This window comes from Neolamprologus brichardi, chromosome 16 (genome assembly GCF_056152115.1).
Source record: "Neolamprologus brichardi isolate AB-2024 chromosome 16, ASM5615211v1, whole genome shotgun sequence".
Lineage (NCBI taxonomy): Eukaryota > Metazoa > Chordata > Actinopteri > Cichliformes > Cichlidae > Neolamprologus > Neolamprologus brichardi.
Window position 1 is genome coordinate 6,649,397 of NC_142119.1, and position 26,142 is coordinate 6,675,538.

A 26,142-nucleotide genomic window follows, 5' to 3' on the forward strand; every position below is an offset into this window, starting at 1 on the left:
AGCAATAAACATGACAGTTTATTTATTTTAAGACATGTTTTATTTTAATTAAGTTTAAAACTTTTTTATTTAATGTAAAATTATATTTTGTTTTCATTTACTTTCAAATTCTTCAGTTGCTGAAGGGGCTGCATAGTTTTCATAAACTGCATAGTTCAGAATAGCTATAATTGTACCAGATGGTTGATTCAGTTAAGTTGGACTAGACTGTAATACAAACTGTTCAGTTTGTCAACAATAAAACTGAAATGAGAGAAAGACTGAGTGTGAGACTTTGATATTAGATAAAATGAATATTGATAAAGTTTACCTTTATGTACAGAATCTGAATATCGCAAAATATTTTTAAAAAATTGCAATAATATCGTATCGTGCGTTAAGTATTGTGGTAATATCGTATCGTGGGATGTATGGTGATTCCCACCTCTAATTATCAGTGAATTTGATGATGGATGAACAGATGAACAGGAGAGGACTAAAGAGTACTAAACCCCGAGGGACACCTCAGCACACCCAGGAAATCGGATAGATTTAAAAACGTAGAAACTGCATATGCTTTTGAAACATGTATGTATTCCTGTAAACATCGTGTATTGCACTTATTATTTTTGGAGTATCAAAAAACCCAAAAGACGCTTATGATGTGAGGCTGCAGTTTCACCTGCTCGGAGCCAAAGATCAAGGTTGTTTGAAAGCAGCTCTGCAGCCAGCGGAGAACCTGGCACGTATCCGATGTGGATGAAAAACAGTGCACTGCTGGGGGAAAGAAAGAAAGCGTACTTCACTGATATTTTCATACTCTGTCATTTCCTCCTGCCAAATTTGCCCTGAACTGGGAAATCAAACGGTGGACGTTCTTGTCACAAATCCACCTCTGCGCCTGTCGGTCTGCAGTTCCTCTTGTACTGCTTCCAGGAACCCTTTTTGCTGAGAAATGAGCTGCATAATATTTTGGAAACTCCTCACATGGTGATTATTGACATGGCATATTAATGTTTAAGCCCCTGTTGAGCTTTTCTAGAATTATAAAGATGATTTCACCAGATTTTTCTGGGAAGTGGGGGGGAGGAGGTTTGCGTGAAACTAGGTTTCCTGAAAATATTACAGGCGTCAAATCTGCTCTCTGTCGTTCTCTCTGTGTCCTGCTTTTGCTTCTCTCTCTCTTTCTGTGTCCAAGTCACTTAATCTCATCGCTCTTTATGCCTTTTGCTCTCGTTCTCTCTGTGAAGCATCAGTTCTTGGAAATCTCCCATTCTCTGCTGTAGCATCGTGGGTGGTTAAATGTTAATGGGTGCTGAGGGTGGGAGATGAACTACTCAAACCTCTGTAACGCTGGAAGATGTGTAGGCTTAATACATCCTGAACACACTCGCACAGCGGCTGGTGTGTGTGTGTAAGTGCATCTTTGGGGTTTTTTTTCTAAGATGAGTTGATGGAAGGATTTTGAATTACAGACAGTGCGAGGTCTATATTCATAAATCTGAGGTCTTTCATTTGGGCCATAGGAAAGCCAAACCATGAAATCTTAGGGTTAAGACTGTTTCCGGTTTGAGCGAGTACGGATAAGTCTCCGTGGAATGAGCGTTTAAGCGAGAGAAGCTGATGCAAAGTTGTCCGGAGTGGAGGAAAAATAGGCTAAAGGAAGTGTGCGTGTGCATCCAGTCTGTTGAGCTAAATTTAGAGACCAACAGCGGTGTCCCCAACAGCTGCTGACTACCATGTGTGAGAGAGGGAGGGAGCGGGAGAGAAACATTATAGTCAACAGCATCTCTCGGCCTACGCTCGCTGATTTTTCTTCCCGTTTCTGTCCTCCTTTAACAGAAGCTCGCCGTTTCTGCGTCCGGTTTCCTCCCATCACACCTCACGCCGCCTCTCCTTTTGCCTTATCGCAGATTGATCTGTCAGATGAGGAGGGGTCAAGAGAGACGTTTAGATTTCTGCCTCTTTCCTATTTCTGTTCACAGCAGCCTGACAAATGAGCCACACTTAGATGGGGCATGACTCACGCTCTGAGTGTGTGTGCGTGTCCATGCACGTGTGTGTGCGAGCAAGTATGTAAAATATATTTAGCAAGCAGCGATGAGTCACAGCAGCAACAAAACTAGAGGAAGGGATTAGGTTACTCTGCTCCTGCCGCTGATCAGCAGACTTACTTACTGTGGTCACGCGTGTGCGGCTTCTGAGTCATCTTTTATAGCGTGTGTGTTTCAGGTAATGCGCAGATTGATGAGGTAATATCGGCGTGGTTAAAGCCTCGGACTCTCTGGTGTTGGCACGGTCTTTTAGCCCACGCCTTCAAGCTCTGGCAGGAGGTCAGAGGTTAAATGAACAGTTGATAGGACACATGAGTCAGCCAGCTGAGAAGAAATGAGAGATTTGCTTTTCAGAGGAGCTCGGGTCAGACTTACAGAAGATTGTGGTGGAGAAGCAAGTAGGAGTACAAAAGCACTGTATGAGAACCAGAACCAGCTCCAAATTAATTTAATTAATTCAGTTTCTTCTTAAAATGTAAATATTCCACAACAGTTTAAAACGAAACTTGACAAAACCCTAATAAACCCTTTAGCATAACAAAAGAAAAATCACCTGACTGTGGGACCAATCCCAAAGGATTTTATCTGTACACTCAGATGTCATCATGTAAGTCTACGAGCTGTGACTCCTGTCTGTTTAAAGATGCACTGACTGTAAATAACCTTTCGCGGTTCACCTGCTTTGCTTTCATTGAGCGCTTGTAGCTGCCGTGTGGTCACGTATTGGTTTCTGGACTCGGTCATAATTTCAGTGTCTGCATACATCAGTAAAAGTAGGTTTTGTGCTACTTTTTCCCGCAGTGCTCTTAATTTTAAGCCTTAATGTTATCCTCTAAGACAGGGGTGTCAAACATAAGGCTGGGGGCCCAGAATTAGCCCGGCAAAGACTTGAATCTGGAAATGTGGATGACTGGATAAACTTTGGACTTTTAACTGCATTAGGAAGTTTTCCAGCTTTTCCTGCTGATAAAGATAAAGACCTCCCTCATGGCCAGTCATACAACACCAAACTAATTAAGTCATTGATAAAAAATTACATGACGGAAAAAAAGACATTTTCTGTAACTGAACAAAAACTTTGTTTTACAGTAACAGGACGGTCCGTCTTACTTCTTACTTACAGTCTTACTTCATTTGTGCTGATAGATTAATTTATTACATCAGCTTTTCTTTATTGTGTAGAAAAACTGAGACGTGCTGTATAAAGTTGAACTTGTTTTTCTCATATTGAGCTCTCTCAGAGGTTAAATGGTTTCACTGGTCCGGCACAGCGAAGATGAGTTTAGCATCCCTGCTCTAAGATGAGCTACAAAAATATTCACTCACACTTCAGCTGTACTGTTGGATTTTTTTTAAACCCAGCTTTTAAAATTTTGTTTAGTTGGGCATGAATCAGAATCAGAGTACTTTATTAACATTACCAAGCAGGAAGGAGCGTGTGCAAAGGGATGTAACATGCAGTGTTTACAGTGTATTAGCTAGATGAGGAGATGGCCACGGGCAGGAATGATTTCCTGTGTCGTTCAATCTCCACGATTGGCTGCTTGCTTCAGACGTTCAGATGTTGTTCTCAGTCAGGAAGGTCTCACAGTGGCTTCACCCTTAACCCTCAGTGATGGTAATGACCCACACCTTTTTCTCACACCTTGGTGACTCACATGATCAATAGTAGATCAACTGCCACCTCCAAAGGGGTTGCCCCACTACGACTCTCCACCTTTTGTTGTTGAAACTGACGAAGCCTCTCGTGGGTGAGAGGTGAAATCTTCACAAACCTAAAGAGGTCCAGACGCTTTCGTTTTTCGAAGCTCTTCCATGACTTTGGTTTCATGATGATTTGTCAGATTGTAATTTTTAAGAAGTTAAAAAATGTATAAAAGCACTCAACACAGTCACACTGACATTTCCTGTTATTTTTATTTGCTTTAATTAGTCTTTCCACTTGTTTTAAGTTCAGTTTACTTTTAGTTAACTTTGGCTGGATGGGTGGAAATGAGAAGAGATGACGAGGCAGACGTGACAGCAGAGAGGAGACACGGGCTAAATGTTGTGCAGCGTGAAAATGTGTGACGAGTGGAAAAGAGGAGAGTGTGTCGGGTTGTTTGAAAGTGGAACGTCAGCGTCTCAGGACTGAAGATTTAACTCCGCTTTTCTGCTTCCAGGTTGAAAATAGTGAAAATCTCCTTCAAGTGCAAACAGTTCTTCATCCAGCTGAGAAGAGAGGCAGTAAGTGTACACACACACACACACACACACACACACACACACACACACACACACACACGTTAACCTCTGTGTGTGTGTGTGATAGCATCAGATTAACCCCTGCTGTCTGTGTCCTGGGCGTCTCTGTTGTAATCCCTCCCTTTTGTGTGTTGTTTCACCCTTGAATGTGTTTCTGCTTTCAACACAACAAACAGCATGTTTGTCTCCACCACAAATATTTACTCTCCTGTCCTCATTTAGCCCTCTTAAACCCGACGTAATATTTTAAGCCCAGCATTATTACAAAACAAACAATTACAGCTGCTGGCAACTCCCGTCCTCAAGCATCGTTCTCAAGATTCGACGTTAAGCTTCCTCATTTTTCAGTGTTGTTGTTGCTGTACAAACATGTTTCATTCCAGGTGGAAGCACAATGTTTCAGATCATAGCTCAGGAGCAGTTGACCAACAAGTTACTCCCCAAAAAAGTAATCCCATTACTTTACTGATTACTTATTTTCAAAAGTAATTAATTACTTAGTTACTTTTTAAAAACAGGATTTACAACCTGAATAGGTGATAAAGCGATAGATCTTTCAGCCCAATTCTACTTTTTCTGCATAATCATCATACAAAATGTAATCAAATGGAAAAGTCTCTCTTTAAAACTTGTTTTATTAGTTTTAATCTTTTAACTTTACGCATCAAGCAAAAAATTAATTATATGCAACATTCTCTGACTGGAAGAAATTTGTTTAACATTTAAACTTATTTTCTGCACATTCCAGCACATAAAATAATTTTTGTGTTTACACTCAGTCTTTAAAATAGATGCAAGTAAAACACAGCAGAAAATAAATAAAATCAAAGACTAGCGGTCCTTTTGCTCTATTTTCACCTGTAAAGCAGGAGTGGAATTGTGAGTTTCCCATTACATCGTAGCGCACTCGGTGCTTGCTCGGACGTTTAGGGGTTTTTTTCACTGTAAAAAGAAGTTTTCTTCCCACGCACAGCGGACACCAATGTTTTTGTCACTTTTTATGGAATCAAACTCAAAGTAAGGTCAGTGCTTCCACGCTTTAAACGCTGCACGCTCATACTCTCTCCTGCACTCGATATATGATCCACTGTTGATCTGCACACAGCTGTTGTCACGAACGTCGCACTCGCTTACGACACTGTCATGAGACACTCTCGCAAAAAAAAATCACGGTTTTAGTAACGCAGTAACGCAGCGTTCCTACGGGAAAGTAACGGTAATCTAATTACCGTTTTTGCAATAGTAATTCCTTACTTTACTCGTTACTTGAAAAAAGTAATCGGATTACAGTAATGCTACTGCCCATCTCTGCTAAGGAGATAATAAAAAGTGCATCCATAAAACGAAGTACAAATTCAGAACACACAGTTGTTATTATTGATGACAATACAAATTCTAATACACAGGAGAGTTTGAGTGTTGATCATGTGAGAGCGCACACAGGACGAGTATTTGTATTTGCCAGCATGAGACCAGCGCAGGTCAGAGACACTGAGCCAGGTACAGAAGGTGGAGCTCGGGTGTAGGTGGAGGTTTGCCCTGGTGCAGGGCAGCTTGGTTTCATGGCCCGTCTGAAGTTAAGGTCATGTTTCTGGTGTTGGTTGTGTGTGCATTATTCTGTCTGTAAACACAATAGTTTAAAAAACTTAATTCTAATAAATCTTGTAGGGGTGTAGAGTGGGCTCATCTTAACAAGCCGTTTAAATTTGCCTTCCACCCACCGAGGTCTTCAAGATCAGCTTCATGAGTTATTATTGGAAAATGGACAAAAAGCCTTCGAGCTTAGAAACTGTGGATTCTCAACATAAGGAAATGATCACATATCAGGTCAGATTTGACCTCTGACCTCTCCAACAAGTTCAGTCTGGTTGATCTGAGTTTGAAAGTCATAGTAATGTTAGTTTAGTATGTTTGTATTTTTAATGAATGCACTATATCCACATTAATAATAATTATACTCAGCAGTGCAAATAACAAAATCTCGCACTTTTACGTTTAAAAAGAAAACAAAATATAGAAAATAAAAACAGTTTTCTTAAAAGCTGCCTTGGTGGAGTTTGTGCTCTCTGAGTGCTTCTTGTTTATTTATTTCTATTTTTTGGCTCAGGACCAAAAGTGTTAACAAGCTAAATGTTTGAAATAGACTCAGAGTACTAAAGACCAGCTTATCTCAAAGTAATGAAGTGTGACGGGGTTTTCCTGGATTTTTGCCGCTCTGAGCCACACAATGTTTCTTTCTTACAGTTATCACCCCCTGAAGGCCCTTTGTGATTCAGGAGAAGTAGAGAATAAAAAGTAATAACAGGGCGGCAAACATGTGCAACAGTTTGTTACAGAGTTTGTTACTGTAGCCAACAGTTATGGATGATCGGAGCAGGTCATGAACTAACCCCGTCCTCTCCTCGCTGCACACAGACAGAGTCTCGTGAGACGCTGCTCGGCTTCAACATGGTCAACTACCGGGCCTGTAAGAACCTGTGGAAAGCCTGCGTGGAGCACCACACCTTCTTCAGGCTGGAGCGGCCCATCCCGCCGCAGAAGAACTTCTTCGCCTACTACTTCACCCTGGGTTCCAAGTTCAGATACTGGTGAGAACCACAGGCCACAAACACGAGCTGTCAGAGAAACACCGGAGAGCCTCTGAACCTCCAGGGTCTCACATGTCCAGCACACAGATATGTGGGTGGATGCTTTGTCCCGCCCTCCTCCTTCGCTTCAGTTTGCGAGGCTGAGACGCTGAAAGTGGCCGCTGTTTGCCTTTGAACCTTCTCGCACTACCTTGCCCCAGAAAAGCACGGCTTAATTATTCATGGTTTGCCTGAAACAAAGTAACCAAATTCATGTTTGGCCTTCCAACCGTTGTCTTTCAAGTTTTGCGGGAAGTGTTTGTGTCCACGTGAGAGCCAGCCGTGCATTTTATTTCACATTGTCCGTAGCGCTGCCGCCGCCCTCCTCCTTTCAGACAGAGCATTCCTTCCCGTTTGGTTTGATAGTTTTGTTTTTTACTTCAAGTTGGAACCGGCACCGAAACATAAAATAAAATGAGGTTTTCTCCTCGCTGCTTTATGACATTGCACTGTGTCAACTTTGTTTCACTTCACTGGCGCCATGTTTTTCGTTTCCTTTTTCTATCAAATGTGAGCGAGAGCTGAACTGAGAGCTGGAGGTCTTGTGATGCATTATTGAGCAGCAGTGATGCAACGTGAGCGAGGCTCGTCTGATGTTTGGCTCCACTGAGTGCGCGCGCGTGTGTTTGGTTGAGATATTGACTGACTTTTCAATAAGCATAGACCTGAATTGTGAATTTGTGCTGTTAGAAATCTTATTAACTTTGTTTCAGAAGATGAAATATGCTGTGCTTGTTACTGGTTGGCAGGCAGCTCATGGTGTTTAGATTTCTTAAAGATCGGAGGAGCTAATTCACTGAAGTGCCTCTCGTTATTAGAATAAGGCAGCACGGTCTTGTTGTGTTAAATAAAATCGATATGCATGTATGGATTTATCACATTTGTCACAGAAAACCTTCGATAGCTGCTTTTTGAAACTGTCCTAAACTTACGAGTTGTTTTTGTCGTCTTCAGCGGGCGGACGGAGGTGCAGTCTGTGCAGTACGGGAAGGAGAAAGGCATCAAGGACAGAGTGTTTGCCAGGTAATTCTCAGGTTCTTGATGGTCAGCTGATGATTCATGTTGATTTCGTGCAACGCTGAGTTAGTGCGTCTGTCTGAGCAGGTCACCCAGCAAGCCGCTGGCCAGGAAGTTGGTGAGTGGAACCGACTGGGAGTCGGTCAGCAGGAACAGCCTATCGGACGAGAGATTGGAGACCCAGAGCCTGCCCACTCGCTCCCCGCCCGGAACGCCCAATCAGTGAGTTCTGAGTACACTTCAGCTGTCTCCGTAACGCTTCACCTATGTCCCGCAGACCTGGACGTCTCTGGGATTCAGACAGCAGAGATGTGAGAGCCCAAATGTTCACCTGTCAGCTCCTGGTGCAAAGTCCATGTCAGATTTTGCCGATGTGGGAAAAGAAAATAGTCTGGCGTGTTCATCCCAGCACATCTAAACCCTGCAGCTCTCCCACCCTTTCCCTAAACAATTTTCAAGATCACTGCGTAGTTTCACCTGTAAAGAAAACTAAATGTTAAAGTGCGCGCTCACTGATGAGGAGTTTTTCCTTCGTCAGGATATATCGATATTTCCCGTCCACTCCTCTCTCACAGGGCTGAGGCTGTGTTTATTTTCAGGTCAGCTTATGCTCTGTTATTATAGATTAACGAGAAGTTTATAAAGTAAATAAAACTGCTGTTTTTCTGCAGGTAAAAGTCTGCTTCACTGGCCTGTGGAAAGAACAGACCAGGCACTGGTTCAACTACTTCTTTCTTTCTCTCCTTTTGGACACCTTTTTCTTTTTTTTATTAAACTTGTCAAGAATTAATTGGTGGGTGATAACGAGTTTTTAAAGAGTCGTTGCTGGTTCTGAGTGGCTCCGCCTCTTTTACCACAACGTTTGTTAACTCGGTATTCAGCCAGAGAAACATCGGCTTCAGTCTGAGTAGCACTGCTAGGATCTCCTGTACCATAATGGCCATTTATGGCTTTCAGCCTTACATGAGGAGAAATCGTAAAGCAGGCTTAAAGATGACAGAGAGCAGGGGAATAATCTTCCAGTTGTTCAGCATCTGTTATGAATCAGATGAAGGCAGAGCATCATTAAAGTGTCAAATCTGGATGTTTTAATAAGCAATGCCTCCTTGTAGCCTCACAGCTGACATAAATCCAGACGCGAATGTAAAAAGAGTTAAATTGTAAAGATCACGAGCTTTAAATCTGAACGTCTTCTTGGTAAATAAATGAATGATGCGTTTGGGGTCACGTTTCCATCGCTGCCCTTGAACACTGTGTGTCTGCGTCTGTTTGTTTATCAGGAACTCGCTGTTTGTCCAAGAAGGCACGCGACTACGGCCGTCGTCGGTCGGCCACCTGGTGGATCACGTGATCCACGCTTCACCCAGCCTACCCGTCTTTTCCTCCAATCACAAGTCGGCGTCGTCCACGCAGGCTAACAGCATCAGCCTGGACTCCACACCGTAAGTCGTCTTCTTCTCCTTGTCCTTTTAACGCACGTCCCACCCACGTTTCTTCAAGCTCTTTGTATTTGGGCAGCAAACATCAGCTTTGGACTCGGCGGCAGAGCGGTGGTTGGATCATAATTTGACTGCTTCGTAAATAGAGCGTCCCCCGAACACAGACACCCTTTAATTTAGAACTTACATTTTACTCATCAGATTTAGTCTGAGAGTACTGCTGAGTTGACAGCTTTTGTTTTTTTTAAAGTCTGCCTGTCGGTGTCTGTGGCTTCTCCCGACAGTTCACACCCTCCCAGTGTCACTTAGCTGGCCCCAGTGGAAAGATAAACCCTTTGAAAAACAGCCCGTAAAATGTGTTTATAGCGCATAGCAGGGCGGAGCGCTTGTGCAACAGGGCTGAACTAGGAATTAGCACGCGCGCGTACGTGTGTGTGTCTGTGTGCGCGCGCGTGTATTTGTGCTTTCTGGATCTCCTTAAAATGCTCTCACACTGCGAAATATTCGTCGAGTCGTTTAATAAAGTTCCACACGGCTGCTTCGGCGTCTGAAATCTTGCATCGAGCTGGTAGGAGAGATGGATGTCTCAGTTGGACGTCAGGATGGTTAAGTAACATTTAAGTGGTAGTTCCTCTGCCTACAAAGCTGCACACGCAGACGAACACGCCAAGTCAGTGGCTCATCGCTCTGTTACGGAGCCAGAACATGACATAATCACCTGCTCTCCCTTCCTCCCTCTCTGTTATTGTGCGCTTCGTCCATCGCGGTAGTGGAAATAAAAACAGGCCAAAACAGCGTTTTATGAGACGAACCTCAGATGCTTTATTTTGGAGTTTGCATGTTTAACCCTTCAGACTTTAGTGTTTCCTGATGAAAAGTCTTCACATTCAGTGTCAAAGCACCTCAGGTCAGTGAGTAAGAGACATTCATGATCCATATTACCTGTTCAGGTTAAAAGTAAAACACCGTCACGGTTTAGAGAATATATAAAAACTATGAATTCACTGATAATATTAAACCACATGAATTACTTTGATTACACTTTATAATGCTGCCTGTGAAGTATTTGAAATTATTTGAATGCATTATTTAAATTTAGTTACAATGTAACATACATGAAGTTCTACTTAAATGAGCTTACAGTACAATTCCTTTGTTTCCTGTAACAGCCTGAATTGTTAGTGTTATTCTAGTCTACCCAGCTTTAAGTCCATATAGGTAAATATCGTTTCAAAAATTGCTGTGACGTTGCACACTCAGTTGAAGGTCATTAAAATTTGTACTATTTTCAGCTACAGTTGTTCAGTCAGACATGAAGCACATCTATCAGTTTTAATCACAGCGCTATGATTAGTGTTAGCCACGTTCCTTTTTCTGTGAATGTTTTCTGCAACTGTGCAGAAGAGAATTGGGACGCTAACCATTAGAAGAAATGTTTTTAAGTACGTCTTTCAGCTTCAGTGGTTATGAACCTCAACCATGAATCACTTTTTGATATCAGCCTCTGGTTGGAACCGCTGTGGTTTGGCTTTGATATAATTTATCAAATAAATTCTGCCTTTTCGAGTGAATATTTGCAGCATTGCTCGCGTGTTTCTAGGTGGATCACTCCTCGGCATTACGTGTTGGAGATTTTCCTCCAGTTAAACTAAAACGAGAATCTGCTTTTTGTCACCACGCCCTTTAAAAAACCCCTAATGTTCTGTTTTCTAGTGGCGTGAAGTTGAAAATGATCTGTTTAGCTAACCACAGTACACTGGAGGGTTCCTTATTTTTAATTGCAGCGTCAGGGAAAAAGCCTGGCGTGATTATGCCTTTGGCCGGAGCTGGGAGTTTATGACACGGTGGATTTTCTTTCATTTGTTATTGTCGGATTAAACGTCGATCGGGTCATCCTCTTTACAACAGCGCGGCGCTGCACACGCAGACTTCTCGCTGCAGAGCCAGAAGGCGTGGCGTTGTTTTCGCGTGCGCTCAAATTATGTGCTGGTGCACCTAAATGAAAGTTAGGCACATCAGCGCCTGGAGCCTGCACGTCATAATAAATTATTTTCTGTGCTGTAATCAAACTCATTTCTCTGAATTCAAAGCAAAGGCAGGCTTTGGTGAATTATTGGAAAATAAAAACTGGGTGTGCACTGAAACAGGTTTTAAATTAGTCTTTTTGTGGTTTCTAAAGCAACATTTTTCTTTATTGCAGCTCCTTTTAGCCCTCTCGTGTACCCGCATATGATTTTTCTGTCACTGCACACTCATTTGGTTCCCTCTTACACCGTGCTTTCAAAAATTTATCGAGCGATAAACATAGATCCAGTATGGAAGTATGTGATAGAAGGAAAGCTAAAAAGCAGGGCTTAGCCGCGTCCTCGTCCCGGGCCTGGCCTAAGGTTGTGGCTGTCGCGCCGAGCAGATGCATAATGCAGGATGATGTGCAGTCTCGGCTCAGGCCTGCTGCGCGCTGCCCTCTCTCTGAAAGCCTGACCTGGTTTTGACCCATAATAAATGTTAGTTTGCATTCGTGTGTTTAAGAGACAAAGTGACAGCGGTAGCAGAAGCCAAAACAAAGGCAATGCTCTTTGACTTGTGCTTCTGCCCCCGAGGAGCGCCCGTACGCAGCAGTGCACACGCGTGAATGCAGACGTGGACTGAAATGCTTTTACGCAGCAGAGACCGAGCCCTGATGATGCTGAAAGCCTCACCTGGCTGCTGATTCGCCGTACACGCCGGCTGCTTCTTTATTGTCGGGATGATGGAGGGGGGATGTTTTCCTTCCTCCAGCAGCCCTTTTATCGAGGTTAATGCATTGTGACTAACACAGTGCTATTAAGCCTCCCTGTCTCTCACGGTCTCCTCGCCTGCCTTTCTCCATTTGTCTTCAGTCCACCTCTTTAACAAGGAGGAAGACTATTGTTGTGTAGTTAGTGTTGTGTAGTTATCATGAATGCATGTTTGCAGCTTTGCTGTCCATCCTCGAGCGCTCACAGCAGCTTCACAGGCTTCACAAATCCTGTGTTACTAACGGTATCGTAACAAATTTCTTTTATTGCGGCTTTCTTCTTCTTCCTCCCCCCGTTTGCCTCCCTCAGGTCTCCAGATGGGGTGGATGGTCAGCCTCCAGCTCTCCCGCCCAAGCAGCTGAGCAGGAAGACCCTGAGCCAGATCATCCAGGCCCACTCCCAGCAAAGCCTGCTGGACAATCACCTCAATGAGATGTATGATGTTCCCGTCAATGCCGACAAGACCACGGTCAGTACGTTACCGTTTATGAAGATGTCATGAAAGAATACTGCAACAGTTTCTGTACAAGTAAATGGAAACTGTGTTCGCTTCAGAAGTCGTCTGATTCTAGATGTTTGAATATCTGAATAGATGAAGAGAAATCCGAGTATTTTATATTTGTGCCGTGTTTATATAATCTTTCTAAGATGTTTAGAGTCTTTTAGCTCATTGTTTTGGCTGTTAAGCATCTACCGGCACCATATTAAAAAGGCGGGGTCGTTGCTGTCTTTGGTCCCAAGACTTATTTCTTCTATGAGTCCCTAAATCCGGGAAAATGAGGATGAAAGAACGCGGCACACTCTGCTTGGACATATGTGTCAAAGAGACTAAACCTTAGAGGTGGTTTTAAATGATTTGGAGACGGTGACATATACCTGCAAATATTATGACACCTGTTGAAGTTTCTCATTCTATTTCATTCTTTTTATGTGTATCAGTCTTAAATTTACTGGTTACATTTTTTTAAAAAGTGATATTTGTGCCAAAAATGCAAGAAAAGTTGGGCTTTTGGTTCTGAAGTGAGCCACTTTATTCTGGTGTACTGTGGTGCATTTATAGCCGTCTGTATTGTAATGTATTTGCAGTTGTATCATCAACTCATGTAACAGGAAAGAGAATGAATCCATTAAGCTTACAGGATCGGCCGCTGTTAAAGTCTGAGCGCTCTGAGCTGTTGTTTGACAACGTGCTGATCCGTGATGTTGAAGTGATGACTTGTGTTCTTTCAGCTGAACGGAGTAGTCCCTCACGATAACTTGGTCCTGATCAAGATGAGACCGGATGAACACGGACGCTTCGGCTTCAATGTCAAGGTGAGAGCTGAGGAGACAGGAGCGAAAACTCCCCTCGCCACCTTTTATCTCTCCTGCAGCCGCTCACTTGTGTTTTTCTAGCTTATTTCTATGCCTGGTGTAAATGTGTGGGCACATCATCTGTATGCATGCGGACACATCCGCACTGCTTTCCCAAATGTTAACTCGACCCTAAATATAAAAAGGACGTTTGTGTAAGACGCTGTTAACGTGTGTGTGTGTGTGTGTCTGCAGGGTGGAGCTGACCAGAAAATGCCCATCATTGTGTCTAGAGTGGCTCCGGGAACCTCAGTAAGTCAACAAGAACCTCATTTGTCTTTACACTCTAGCGAGTTGCACATTTTTTCCTCTCACTCATAAAAACACGTCTTCAGCCGCCCAAACTCTCTGAGGTCTCCGTGGTGAAGAGTCAGATTGATGCTGACTTTAGTATAAAACTTTCAGAAACACAAAACTTCAGCGATCGAATTTTTTTCTTCTCTTTCTCCTCTTCAGGCTGACCTCTGTGTGCCTCGCCTTAACGAGGGCGACCAGGTAGTCCTGATTAATGGGCGGGACATCTCTGACCACACCCATGACCAGGTAGTCATGTTCATCAAGGCCAGCTGTGAGAACCACTCCGGAGAGCTCATCTTATTGGTCAGACCTAATGGTGAGTGGTTGTTAGAGTGCCCAGTGCATTAAACACTGATCAGGTGTAACATCCTGACAGCTGACAGCTGAGGTGAATAACACCTATCTCTTCATCCTGCCATCTGCTAGTGGGCGGGATATATCAGGGAGGAAGTGAATATTTTGTCCTCAAAGTTGATGTTAGGAGGAAAAATGGTCAAGTGTAAGAATTTGACAAAAGGCCAAACTGGGTCAGAGCATCTCCAGAACCTCAGCTCCTGTGGGTTATTCCCGGGGTGTCTCCCAGGGGTCAGTATGCATCAGCGACAGGGTCGTGAGTGGCCAACGGTCACAGATGAGCAAAGGCTGACCCGTGTGGTTCGATCAAACAGCAGAAAAAGTTGATGCTGGCTCTGATAGAAAGGTGTTAGAATACACCGAGCATCAGAGTTTGCGGTTTCTGGAGCTCCAGACCAGTCAGGGTGCCCATGCTGACCCCTATCCACCACCGGAAACGCCAGCAACGGACACGTGAGCGTCAGAAATGAACCACAGAGCAATGCAAGGAGGTGTCCTGGTCTGATGAATCCCACCTCACAGCTCACAGGCCTCACAGGTATCTGTTGCTAACATCTTGGTGCGGATACCACAGCACCCCTTCATGAGTCTAGTCTTGGCAGCAAAATGGGGACCAGCACAATATCAGGCAGGTGGTCATGATGTCATGTCTGACCGTTTACACCGACAGGCAAACTTCTGGTACTTAGGCCTTTACAAAAAGTACTGAAAGATCAGATTTTTAGAGGATATTTGTACATGTATAAACTGTAAGTTCTCTCGAACACTAGTACTGTAGGTATGTGAGTAACTCATATATTTGCCATATATTTTCTTCAGGCTTTAACCTTCAGAGTGTCTTTGTATGCTAGTGAGCTTCTTCTGCCACTTCCTGGGTTTGAATATTTGCTCCTGATGAGACTTGCAGTTTGTGCGGTGCGGCCGGTTTTAATATAAGGACCGTAAACATTCGAATGAAGTGTTTTACAGGCTAAGTTTAACGTATTAACACAGGGTGCAGCACACTCCTGAAAATGAAATGTGGTCAGAAACTCGTGGAAATGAGATCTGCGAAGCCGAACGTGGCGGTATCTGTACGTCTTGGCCGTATGTGTGTTCACCACATAGGAGACTCGTGCTAAAGCGTCTCCTTTAATCAGCGAAGCGGGGAGAAGTGCTGTTAAAGATGATGAAACAGAGAAACTGTTTGTGTGTTAAGTGGGTCAGATCAAAGCAGATAGAAGAGTCCATCGAAGTCTTTACGTTATTCAGTTTTGCTGTTGAAATGTTGGACTGTAAGTATTTACACATAGAGGACATGTGTTCTCTTTGTGCTCGAGTTTTGTTGTTTGTTGTTTGACTCCATGTTTTTATTCTTGGCCTCTACTAGTGTAGCTTTGCATGACTTACAATTGAGCGTTAACGTGTCCTCTGTAAGTCCTTTATCTACTGTCTTAAACAAGCTGTTTGGACTCCTCTTCCTCCTTCCTGATTGGCTGCTTCCTGCAAAGGACAGATTTGAGCAGCTCGTGGTTTGAGCCGCATGCTCGACACAACCACTTTCATGCGGATCCAAGATTAGAGCCTTTGCCTTACAGGGATGTAAGCTGAGCTCATTATTGTGAATCTTAGTAGCGGTGATCTGTACATATGTCAGAGTAGATGGAAAAGCTCATAGATTCCTGTTACAGTTTGTTTTCCTCTCCTCTCCTGCTCAGCCATCTATGACGTGGTGGAGGAGAAGGTGGATCCAGAGCCAGATTTTCAGTACATCCCTGAGAAATCCCCTCAGGACCCGGCCCAGCTAGACCAGCATGCTTTGAGAGACTCTATGGTCGCACTGAAGGAAGGCCTGGGCGGCGGAGCCATACTGGCACAGTTTGATGTAAGAAGGACACGAAAAAAGTTCACACGCTCACACACACGTGAAACTGCAGGCTCGAGTCGGCGGTTTGTCATTTATTTTTAAATATTTTGTTGGTTAATTTGCTGCCAGATTCTTTCCTCCACGTTCCTGATTTATGCGCTTCTAAAATTTATAATACACAAAAACGCACAAAACAAAGACAAATGCTGATATTTGTGTTCCTTGTCTTGCAGCAACTGTACAGGAAGAGGCCGGGGATGACGATGCTGTGTGCCAAATTACCTCAGAACGTTTCCAAAAATCGCTACAGAGACATCTCTCCCTGTACGTGACCCCACAGCGCTATCAGACTTTCTCCCTTTTCTCATCATTTCCCCTCAACTTCTATTTTCTGACTTTTTCCAACAACTTTTAACAGAAGTAACAAAGTAACGACCTGAGAACAAAGGATAAAATCCTCCTTAAATGCAAACATGCATTAAAGACACAGTTTGGACTTGTTGCTGTTTTTCTTTGCCTAATCTGACCCTCTTCTCTTGTTCTTCTCTCCCGACAGATGATGCCACCCGCGTCATTCTGAAAAGCACAGATGATTACATCAATGCAAATTACATCAATGTGAGTTATCTTTAATGTCTGCAGTTTTGCTTGCGTGTTACACTGATGCTGAATCACAGCCGGTGCATATGAACAGGACTATCACATCACACGCTGCTTCCCAACGTCCCGTTTCGGAGCCGTGAGTTTGGGTCCTTGTGGCCATATTTGGACGAGGGGCTTGAGTGCTTGTTTGTCAGTGAATCCTGGAAAGCTGCACCCATCATCTGGTAGTTATGCTAAGTAACTGAAACTGGAGCGCAGACTTCTTGGGCTGCCTCTGCCACATGGCAGGCTGTGGTATCGGTCAGATAGTGCCCGCCAGGCCTTTATTTTTCAAAGCTAACGGCAGCTTGCGTGTATAAGAGGGTTACAAACAGAGAATGGGTGCTTCTTGGTAAGAATTTAATATAAGAGCGTAATATTTTAATGAATTGAATCTCCTTTGGCTCTCTGTCTGTTAATGTCATGCCTTCTCAGACCTACTGCAGGTTTGTGCCCTGCAGCAAACACACGAACACCTTTGCAAAGAGTGTGAAGGGCGGCATTTTAAAGCCTTGTTCACTCTGTGATCGGTGGTTGTTCGGTGTGAAGGACACAGGCCCTGCTTTCTTGCCGTCTAATCAGCATGAACAAATCCAGCTTCTCATCAGTGTCATTATTAATTCAGGGGCTGTAGGTAATCTGATAAAGACCTGGGATAATTTGACTGTTATTTGATTTGATAGAGTTGGGACGCTCATGGAAAATGACCATTCATTCATTTCTCTGTTAGCTAGAAAGTGTAGTTGATGATATGTGGTATTGGGACAAGCGCTGATCCAAAAAAACCAACAAAATAAGTTGGAGTAAGATGCAAATCTAATGCAGTCTCTGCTTCTTTAACCTGAACCTCTGGTGTGTGTGTGTGTGTGTGTGTGTGTGTGTCTCTCGTCCTGTGTAGATGGAGATTCCTGCGTCCAGCCTGATAAACCGCTACATCGCGTGCCAGGGCCCGCTGCCCAACACCTGCCCCGACTTCTGGCAGATGACGTGGGAGCAGGGCTCATCCATGGTGGTCATGCTGACCACCCAGGTCGAGAGGGGGCGGGTATGTAAAAGATCTCTTCAAGGACGAGGGCAGGAAACTGAAAATGTACTGTTACAAAGAGCCGTTTGAATTTAACGTTTCGGTAAACGGCGCAGGTTACGATGCTGAGGCGAGCTGCGTCGTAATGCCTCAGAATATTTAATTATTTACAAAAGTCTGCACACGCTGCAGACTTCTCTGCAGCTCAAGCCGTTGTTAGTTTTGGAAAGAAGTAATCCTTAACACAACATTGCGTAACAATGAAGCTTCCAGACACGGTGCCGGGATGCCGATAAAAATCTCTGGACTCGATCTGCAGTTTACATTCAGGGATGAGAAATTGGAGAAACTGGACATGTTTAATGGTTTGAAATGTAACAGCGAGGACGTAGATGATGAGAGTCATAAGGTGTTTGATGTGTTTACAGGTGAAGTGTCACCAGTACTGGCCAAACCCAGACAACAGCGCCACATACGGAGACTTTAAAATCACGTGCCACAATGAAGAGGGCAACTCTGCCTTCCTGGTCCGGGAGATGACCCTCACACACACACCGGTAATCTCACTCACTCACACACACACACACACACACAGAGAATGATCACACACACACACACACACACACACACACAGAGAATGATCACACACACACACACACACACACACACAGAGAATGATCACACACACACACACACACACACACACAGAGAATGATCACACACACACACACACACACACACACACACACACACACACACACACACACACAGAGAATGATCACATCAGAAAGTAAAGCTGATGACCCGGGCGGGGAGGGCGAGGGCGCCCCAGAGGAAGACTCCGGGTCCAATCTCAGAGAGGGAACCGCGTCTCAGGAAGGATGAGCTGTCGAAGGACCCCGAGGAGGTGTGTTGCCATAGTGACCAGTGTGGGCTGTTCTTTTTCTGGCTCCCGCTGCAGCATGCGGGCCACATATTGGGATCTGGTTGCCACGACAACCCAAACACCCCAGTCGGCCACATTGCAGAAAAGGAGAAAGACGGAGAGCAGAGGAACAGAGAGTGGGATGAGGATGGTTTGAAGAACGGGGATGTAAGTTTGGTTCGATTGTGGCGTGGAAGCTGCGGCGCGCTTTTAGTTCTTTCATTCTTTTAAAGCACACACAGCCAGAGTACAGCACGGGCGTCACACTTGTCACCAGTGTGCAAATACAGGCCATTTACCAAATAAATTTTAATTACATAACTGGTGCTTATAGATGACCTGCAGTGGTGTGTCTTAAAAAGGTTTGTGGGTTTGTTTTCATCACTTGGCTCTGATGATGTCAGAGAGCATAGATATTCTTAATATGGTCATCCACACCCCGCTCTGGCTCCACCTACCCCTCTGTTCTTATCTTTTAATCTTAAGGAGGATGGTTTGAAAAGAATGAGGAACACGAACCAACGGATTTCTCCAAAGCTCCTCTGACTCCAAGTAAACAGATATCTTTCTGGAAATGAGCACAGCACATCCCACTTTGAGCTCCCTGTGAGGAAGAGGAGGGGGAGGCCAGTTTGGGGTATTCAGTGCTACAAATCAGCTGATCCAGGTGTTTGTGTGCCTCTTTTTGAAGGAGGTGCCTCTGAATGTGACAGAGATGCAGTGAAGCATGAGCCCAGGAGGTGGGCGGGGCTTCTGCGCCGTCCACTCTCGGTGATGTCATACAGACCCAAGAACAGAAAAACCTGCAAGAAATTAAAGTATTTTATATATATATATATATATATATAAAAATAATATACACAGGCATTATTTGTGTGACCTCACTGATTGTTTAATATGAGCATTCGCCATGGAAACGGTAAAAAAAGGATAATGGACTCTTTAATAAACCACATGCTGCTGTATTGTCTCCTGTTAAATGGGCACTGTTTGGGGAGTTGATATATAAAGTTAAGTAAACCGAAGGCTTTTGTTTGTTTGCTGCGTGTAACATGTGTGATGTGTAAACGTAGCCTCCAAACGGCGAGCTTTCATGCCGGATCAGCTGTCTGTTTCCCCGATCGCTTCCCCGCGTGCGGTCCACGCAGCGTGACCTTTAAAGTATACGGCTATAAGAGGAGCCAATTAGCATTCTCCTCTGCCTGTGATTGTTGCTATGGAGATAGATGTGTTACCATGGCGATACGGCGAGGCAGCATTAAAGAGGAACACAGCGGCTCTGATTCGCACAAGAAACGGCGGTCAGTGCTTGGTTTCTTCTGCAGGGTGTGTGTTTGTGTGTCACGGTGATCCCGTGGGGTTTAAATCCTACCAACTTCGATTTTTTGATCATGGTTGGACCTTTTTTTTTGTATTTTTCTTCTCCCTGATGAATCGACAAAAGAGAGAAGATCTCTTGTATTTATTCAGTGTCTAATAGAGACACGAAAAAATGTTTTCATAAGATGTGATTTACCAAATGTGTCCAGCAGAGTAAAAAGAATTAAACTGCTGTTACTTATTCGCTCTACCTGTTTCATAACATAATTACACAAACAGGGTTCTGTGTTGTGTATCCCCAGGATGCAGAGCTCAGTGAAACATGCTTTGCGGTCTCCCACATAAAATACAATTCCTTGTTTTGGCGTGAGTGTGGTTGACATTTGAAAGTGAGGAATTGTGAGCTTTAGGTCTTCACTGAGGTTAGTGTGAATACCCTCAGTTGGTCTTCAGTGCCCTCCATCATGAAGAAGAAGTCTTTGTGTAAAAGATTACATAAAAACATAAAGGAGCATTTGTAGTCGGGCTAGTATTGGCTGGCTGTTGATGTATTGGTGTAAAGACGTTGCAGAAAAATGAGCCCCGGGGTAATCAGACGACGGTATCATCAGTGTTTGTTCAGCAGAGCAGATCTGATGTCGTCTGTAACGCTCGCGGTCTGCAGCACATGCAGCAGAGCAGCGTCACTGCTGCGGAGTCGAGCCGTGTCTAGCTTTCCCTTTTAAACATGTTGTATTTACACCATTGCTCCAGCCAGCCGGAGAATCCTGGATGCAGGACTTTGGGAGTGTCCAGTGGCGGGAGGGTAGCGTCGGGTCCTGTAGGTCGAAAGGCTGAAGCTCTGTGGATCAGACTGACGTTACACCGTAGGTCTGAGTTTGCAGAGCGGGCCTTTAATTGGGCGGTACCGGACAAATTATTATCCACGTGAATGCTAGACGGCAGGATTCTCACTGCCTGTCAGGAATTCTGATCCCATTACTCATCAGCGTGTGCACATCTCAAACATCTTTACTGTATCTGCATCTCCAGAATCCAGCACTGCTCGTCCACTGATGATCGTTATTTTCTGTGTGTGTGTGTGTGTTCAGAGCGAGCAAAAGAGGGAAATCACTCAGATTCAGTACGTGGCTTGGCCCGACCACGGCGTTCCCGACGACTCCACTGATTTCCTGGACTTTGTGGCTCTCGTACGGACCAAACGGGCTGGACAGGACCAGCCAATGGTGGTGCACTGCAGGTACGGCCATTCTGTGTGAACCATGTGACCATGGCGAGCCAAAGATTACAGGATAAAAGTTAACCTGTCTGAGCTGGAATCGGTTTTTGGCTGTTAGACGATGGATGTAGTGAACCGAGTGACCTTCCAAACAGGTTTACTTCCAAGAAAAGTTCCAGAAAGTGATTTCTCTCCTTTCCCAGGTCTCAAATGTTTGAACACCTCTCACCTGCCCCTCATTACTTCCTTCAGGGCAATTTGTTATACCTTAAGTCCCGTCTCCTTCACAGCGTGGTGGGCAGTACCGTGACAATATAGCGCACAAATGATATCCATAAAGTCTCAGAATTGTTGGAATTTAGCTTATTTGCTCCTTACAGAGATTTTTGTTACTTCATTAAATAATTAGTGTGTATTATTAACAATCAAATGATCTTTCTTGATTTTTTTCCAGCGCTGGGATTGGTCGGACGGGCGTTCTGATCACCATGGAGACGGCGCTGTGTCTGATGGAGTGCGGTCAGCCGGTGTATCCTCTAGAAATTGTCAAGACCATGAGAGATCAGCGGGCCATGATGATACAGACACCTGTGTGTACACAGCACCGTCCGTTTGCTCTCCGTCGCTGTAGACTTTAAAAGCTTAAACTCTGCATCCGCTTTTCTTTTCAGAGCCAGTACCGCTTTGTGTGCGAGGCCATCCTCAAGGTCTACGAGGAAGACCTGTTCAAGCCGCTGAAGACGGCCCTCTACCAGCAGAGAGAGAAGGCGGCCGACGAGAAGGAGGAGGAGCGGAAAGAGCAGCAGAAAGCGGGAGAGGAGCGAGACGAGGCGACCGCGGCGACGGCAGAGAAAGGGGAGGCGGCCAAGGTGGAGATGCTGGAAGAAGAGCTGGAGGGAGAGGATGACGACGAAGTCGAGGTGCTGGATGTGGGAGAAGTGACAGAAGAGGGGGAGGAAGAGGAAGAAGAGGAGGAGGAGGAAGTGGAGGAGCCGAGCGTCGCCAGTGCCACCAGCGTGACAAGCGAGACCAGCGCGAACCCCGATCCCGCTAACCCGTGACGTGGGTGGGCGGGGCTCACCGGGAGGAGGCCGGACGAGAGAACAAAAGCACTGTTGCACTTTAAGCTGACAAAAAATTAAACGAACAGACAAACTGACATGAAAACCTTTGGACGTGATGAGTTAAAAAAACCCAGCTGTGTCGAACAGGTACCTTTAGGGGGAGTTGATGTTCAGGGTAACGAAAAAAAGAATCAAAGAATGAATGAGATGATAAAACGTGGATGGGGAGTTGCTGTAGTGCCATAAGTACGAAGGGGAAGGGCCGCCACTGTGGATGGAAAGCCTCCCCTCCGCTCTCTCTCTTATTATTTTAGTTTTTTAAATCCCAAAGGGTCGCCCTGTCCCCTTCGGAGTGAGTCTGCCAGACGGACCTGCCTTTTTTTTTCTTTTTTTTTTAGTGTCCTTTTAGCAGATAAAGAGAAAAACCTTATCTTTTGTTCCTCAGAGTATTTATTGTGTTTTAGTTTGTGTCAAACCCTGTCCACTGAACAAAAAAACGCTGTATGTTTTGTTTGTACAAGTCTAGAGCTTCATGCTTTCCTGATTAAATCTTAGGTAGTAAAGTAGTGTGATTCCTCTTCTTCGAACTACTTCTTTATTTCTTTTGATTTTTATGGTTTGGGGGGGGCAAAAACAACAACAGTGATTTAATTTATTGTACTTGCTTTGATCTTTCTCGTCTCGCCTCTCGCTCGGCGCTGGGGGGAGTTTGGTACTCGATCCTTCTGTGAGCGGTGTGTTTGAGCCCACAGTCGCACGAGTGGACGTCGTTTGGTGGGGTTTTCGATCCTCGTGACCACAGCTCCCGTCCGCTTTCGCTCACTTTCACGCTCCTGCATCGATTCGCTTCTCACTAAAAGCCCCGGTGTCCTCGAGCCGGACAGCATCCCTCCGACCAGAGGGGCGCACTGTGGATTAGGATTAATGTGGAGCCTGAAGTCTTCATCGTGACGAAGATGGTTTCTTTTAACCGAGCTGGATCCTGCCGGGCGGTACCTTCTGCTGGACCCGTGTTTTGGCTTAAAATCATCAGGGAGCGCCACATTTTCCTCACTGTCTACCTGAAAACACCATTCATGTTTTATATATGCAACCTGCAGAGCCCAGTTACAGATGTGAAGCTACAGCAACATAAACTCTGCTGCGATGAATTTGAATGTGTTCATTTGGTGATTAAGGTTTTTTAAATTACACTGCAGGAAGTGAAGACGATTAGAAAATTCTTCAGTAATGTTCGATTGGCCATGAAACTAAAGCGATTCCCACGTCTCCTGCAGTAACCTCTCGTGTTTCACACCTCTAATCTCTGGCCACATCAAATTCTTAATCAAATATAGTAATTTGAGTTAATTGGTTCATTTCATTTTTGCAAAAGAAGAGTCAGACTATAGGTCTGTACGCTTTATGTGAGCCTGAAGCAGAGATCTTCAGGTCTTCTTTATGCAACTCCGATAGTTCTTGCTTTCTTTGCACAGGTCTTTAATGTTTAAAGGAACAGGTAGAGGGTCACATCTGTGGGTGAAAGCTGCTACAAGTTTTATGCAATCAGTATTTTTTTTTCACCCCCCTCCCCCCACAGCGTTTGCACAATAGTAGCAAACTTGAATCGCTCCCTCCATCGATCTCCCCGCGTTTAGTCTTTTGTTTTATCAGCCCAGACCAGAGCAAACCCGGGTACATGCTCACAGTCCAGGTGGAAGTGTGGTTACTCTGAGCAGTCACGTGATTCAGCGTTAACCTGAGAAAAACTCGCTTTGAGCTGTGAGAGGTCTGAAAGCAGCCTGTGCGTGAGAGTTGTCACACAAGCAGCAGAAACACAACATTCAGCCGATATTTCCCTTTTTGTTTGTTCTCTTTTCCCTAAACGGTACCTCATCTTTGTAAGACATGTTTAGATTATAGGTGAGACTAAACAATTTTTTGTATTTTCATTTCACAGAACCCAGGTAGTTTTATTTGTAAAAACCGGTGATGCTGCTGCGCTCGAGTGTGGTGATGATTTTCATCTCGGCTCTCGCAGCGGATTCTGCTGGAAACAAATACCGCTGTGTGTGTGTGTGCGTGTGCGTGTGTGTGAGTGAGAGAGAGAAAAATACGACTGTGTTTTCGGTTTTCGTCCTCCGTTACCTCTCCCTCTCTGTTCCATCTCTAACATGTACTCTGGCAGCTGTCTGCTCTCAGCCTGCTTGTCTGTAAACTGGAATGAAAGGTTGAGCCATGAAGCCGCAGACCTGTTCGAACCTGATCTCAAGTTTCTGGAAAAAACAAGACAAAAGAAACAAAATAAGAAATAGAAACAGAGCCTTCCTGAAGTGTGGTTTAAAAAAGAAACTGGTTGAATCTTCGCCTGTGAAACAATTCACTTTGTGCTCATGCCTCCTTTTCAAACAGCTGAATCATCCTTGGCCACATGTAGAGGTGGGATTAAGAAGAGCCTGGAAACTGCTTTCCTCTTCACTCTTTTCTTTTTTCCCTCCTCCTCCTTAATCTCTCCTGTGTTGCATCCCTCTCCCAAAATTGGCCTAACACACTCCAGTCATTTCTGCAGAGCCCACGCAACATCCACAGTTCGCTCTCCTCATTGTTTTTCCCCAGCTGCCTCTCTTTTTGGATCATTATACATGGATCCCACTCTCTGCACGGCCTCGAGGCGAGTGACACATCCGTGCAGAATACCGTGGGTACAGTATCAAACAGCCTGTTTTCCACAGAAGGACAAACTGAGGCTAGTCATGGGAGGGCCGGCGATTTGTTTTAAACTTTTGCTTTTATTGACAAACGCGCTGCAGGCCCACATCCGTGAGTCGGCACTCTGGAAGAAGTGAAGCTTTTGTTTTTGGCAGCAGAATTAAAAGTGCCACCAAAAAAAAATACAAAAAACTTGTCATGAGACGAGAAAACGTGCGGTGAGAGGTCGATGACGGAGGATTCGAGCCGTCTGTGTTCGACGTGTTTTTGTTGACACGTAATCGGTACTGTCTGTGTATCCAAGGTTACTGAGCGGAAGTAGTGTGGAGGGGCGCGGGGAGGGCTCGGGGTGTATTTTTGTAAAGATAACGAAGAAGAGACAGCACTTTGTAGAAGGCTGATTGGCAGGTAGTCCTACTGAGAGAGAAAAAGATGAGGCATAAAGCATTGTTCAGATCTTCTTCTTTTTAATTTATCTTTTTTTTTTTAAATTTTGTTTGAAAATAAGACACCTGTAGGGATCAAGAATAAAAAAAGAACTCCTAACTACACAGTGCCACTTGCTAATTTTGTGTAAATAGTACTAGAACATGTAAATATAATGTTGTATATGAAAAAAAAACTTTAAAATAAAAGGGAAAATCATTTGTGAGCAGAAAGATTTTGTTTCCATTTTTATTTTTTTCTCTCCTTTGGATGATTCAAATGTGACACAAATGGTGTGTATTTCAGCAATGCTCTTTCTTTCTCATTTTATTTGAAAGGTAATCTATAACAGCGAGTGTTATATATAATGAACCACAACGTCATGAGAAATGTTTTACCGTATTATACCCTTGGTTAACTTCTACCTGTGTCATAAAATCCTTTGTCCTCAGTTGCTTGTTCCTCTCTGGTATCTTGGTTTTTACAGTGCTTTGGACATGTCTATAAGCTTGATTATGAACAATTAAAGCTTGTCTGTCAAAGCATGGAGACGTGGCTTCAGATCACCTTGCTTTTCCACACTGTAAAAGTGAGGTTGGGCAACGTTAGAGAGAGCGGAGGCTGAAGATCTCGACTAGAATTATTTGGTGCTGCTTTAAGCGTAGAGTGAAGCCATCAGTCACACAAGGGAGACACAGTGCTGATGCTGTTAGTTGTAGCTGGAGAAAATTATGTTGGACCCCAAATGCACACAGTGTTAATATAGATAGACTTTCTGGGGTATACCACCTGCCTCCATCTCCTCCTATCCCAGCATCCTCCTCTGTCACACCAACCCTCTGCATGT

At 44.3% G+C, this 26,142-nt stretch overlaps 1 protein-coding gene across 1 annotated transcript in view; it reads left to right on the forward strand.

The window, feature by feature from the left end:
• Positions 1–25,752, forward strand: part of ptpn4a (protein tyrosine phosphatase non-receptor type 4a) — a 76,622-nt gene extending 50,870 nt beyond the window's left edge. The window contains exons 11-27 of the mRNA XM_087830210.1: positions 4,196–4,259; positions 6,693–6,865; positions 7,859–7,927; positions 8,009–8,143; positions 9,202–9,363; positions 12,447–12,606; positions 13,368–13,451; positions 13,686–13,742; positions 13,947–14,103; positions 15,839–16,005; positions 16,221–16,311; positions 16,544–16,605; positions 17,528–17,674; positions 18,082–18,210; positions 20,990–21,138; positions 21,572–21,707; positions 21,789–25,752. Of these exons, the coding sequence (XP_087686336.1) occupies positions 4,196–4,259; positions 6,693–6,865; positions 7,859–7,927; positions 8,009–8,143; positions 9,202–9,363; positions 12,447–12,606; positions 13,368–13,451; positions 13,686–13,742; positions 13,947–14,103; positions 15,839–16,005; positions 16,221–16,311; positions 16,544–16,605; positions 17,528–17,674; positions 18,082–18,210; positions 20,990–21,138; positions 21,572–21,707; positions 21,789–22,178 (2,332 nt within the window). The 3' untranslated portion in view covers positions 22,179–25,752. The remainder of the gene's footprint in view (positions 1–4,195; positions 4,260–6,692; positions 6,866–7,858; positions 7,928–8,008; positions 8,144–9,201; positions 9,364–12,446; positions 12,607–13,367; positions 13,452–13,685; positions 13,743–13,946; positions 14,104–15,838; positions 16,006–16,220; positions 16,312–16,543; positions 16,606–17,527; positions 17,675–18,081; positions 18,211–20,989; positions 21,139–21,571; positions 21,708–21,788) is intronic.
• Positions 25,753–26,142: the final 390 nt, after the last annotated feature.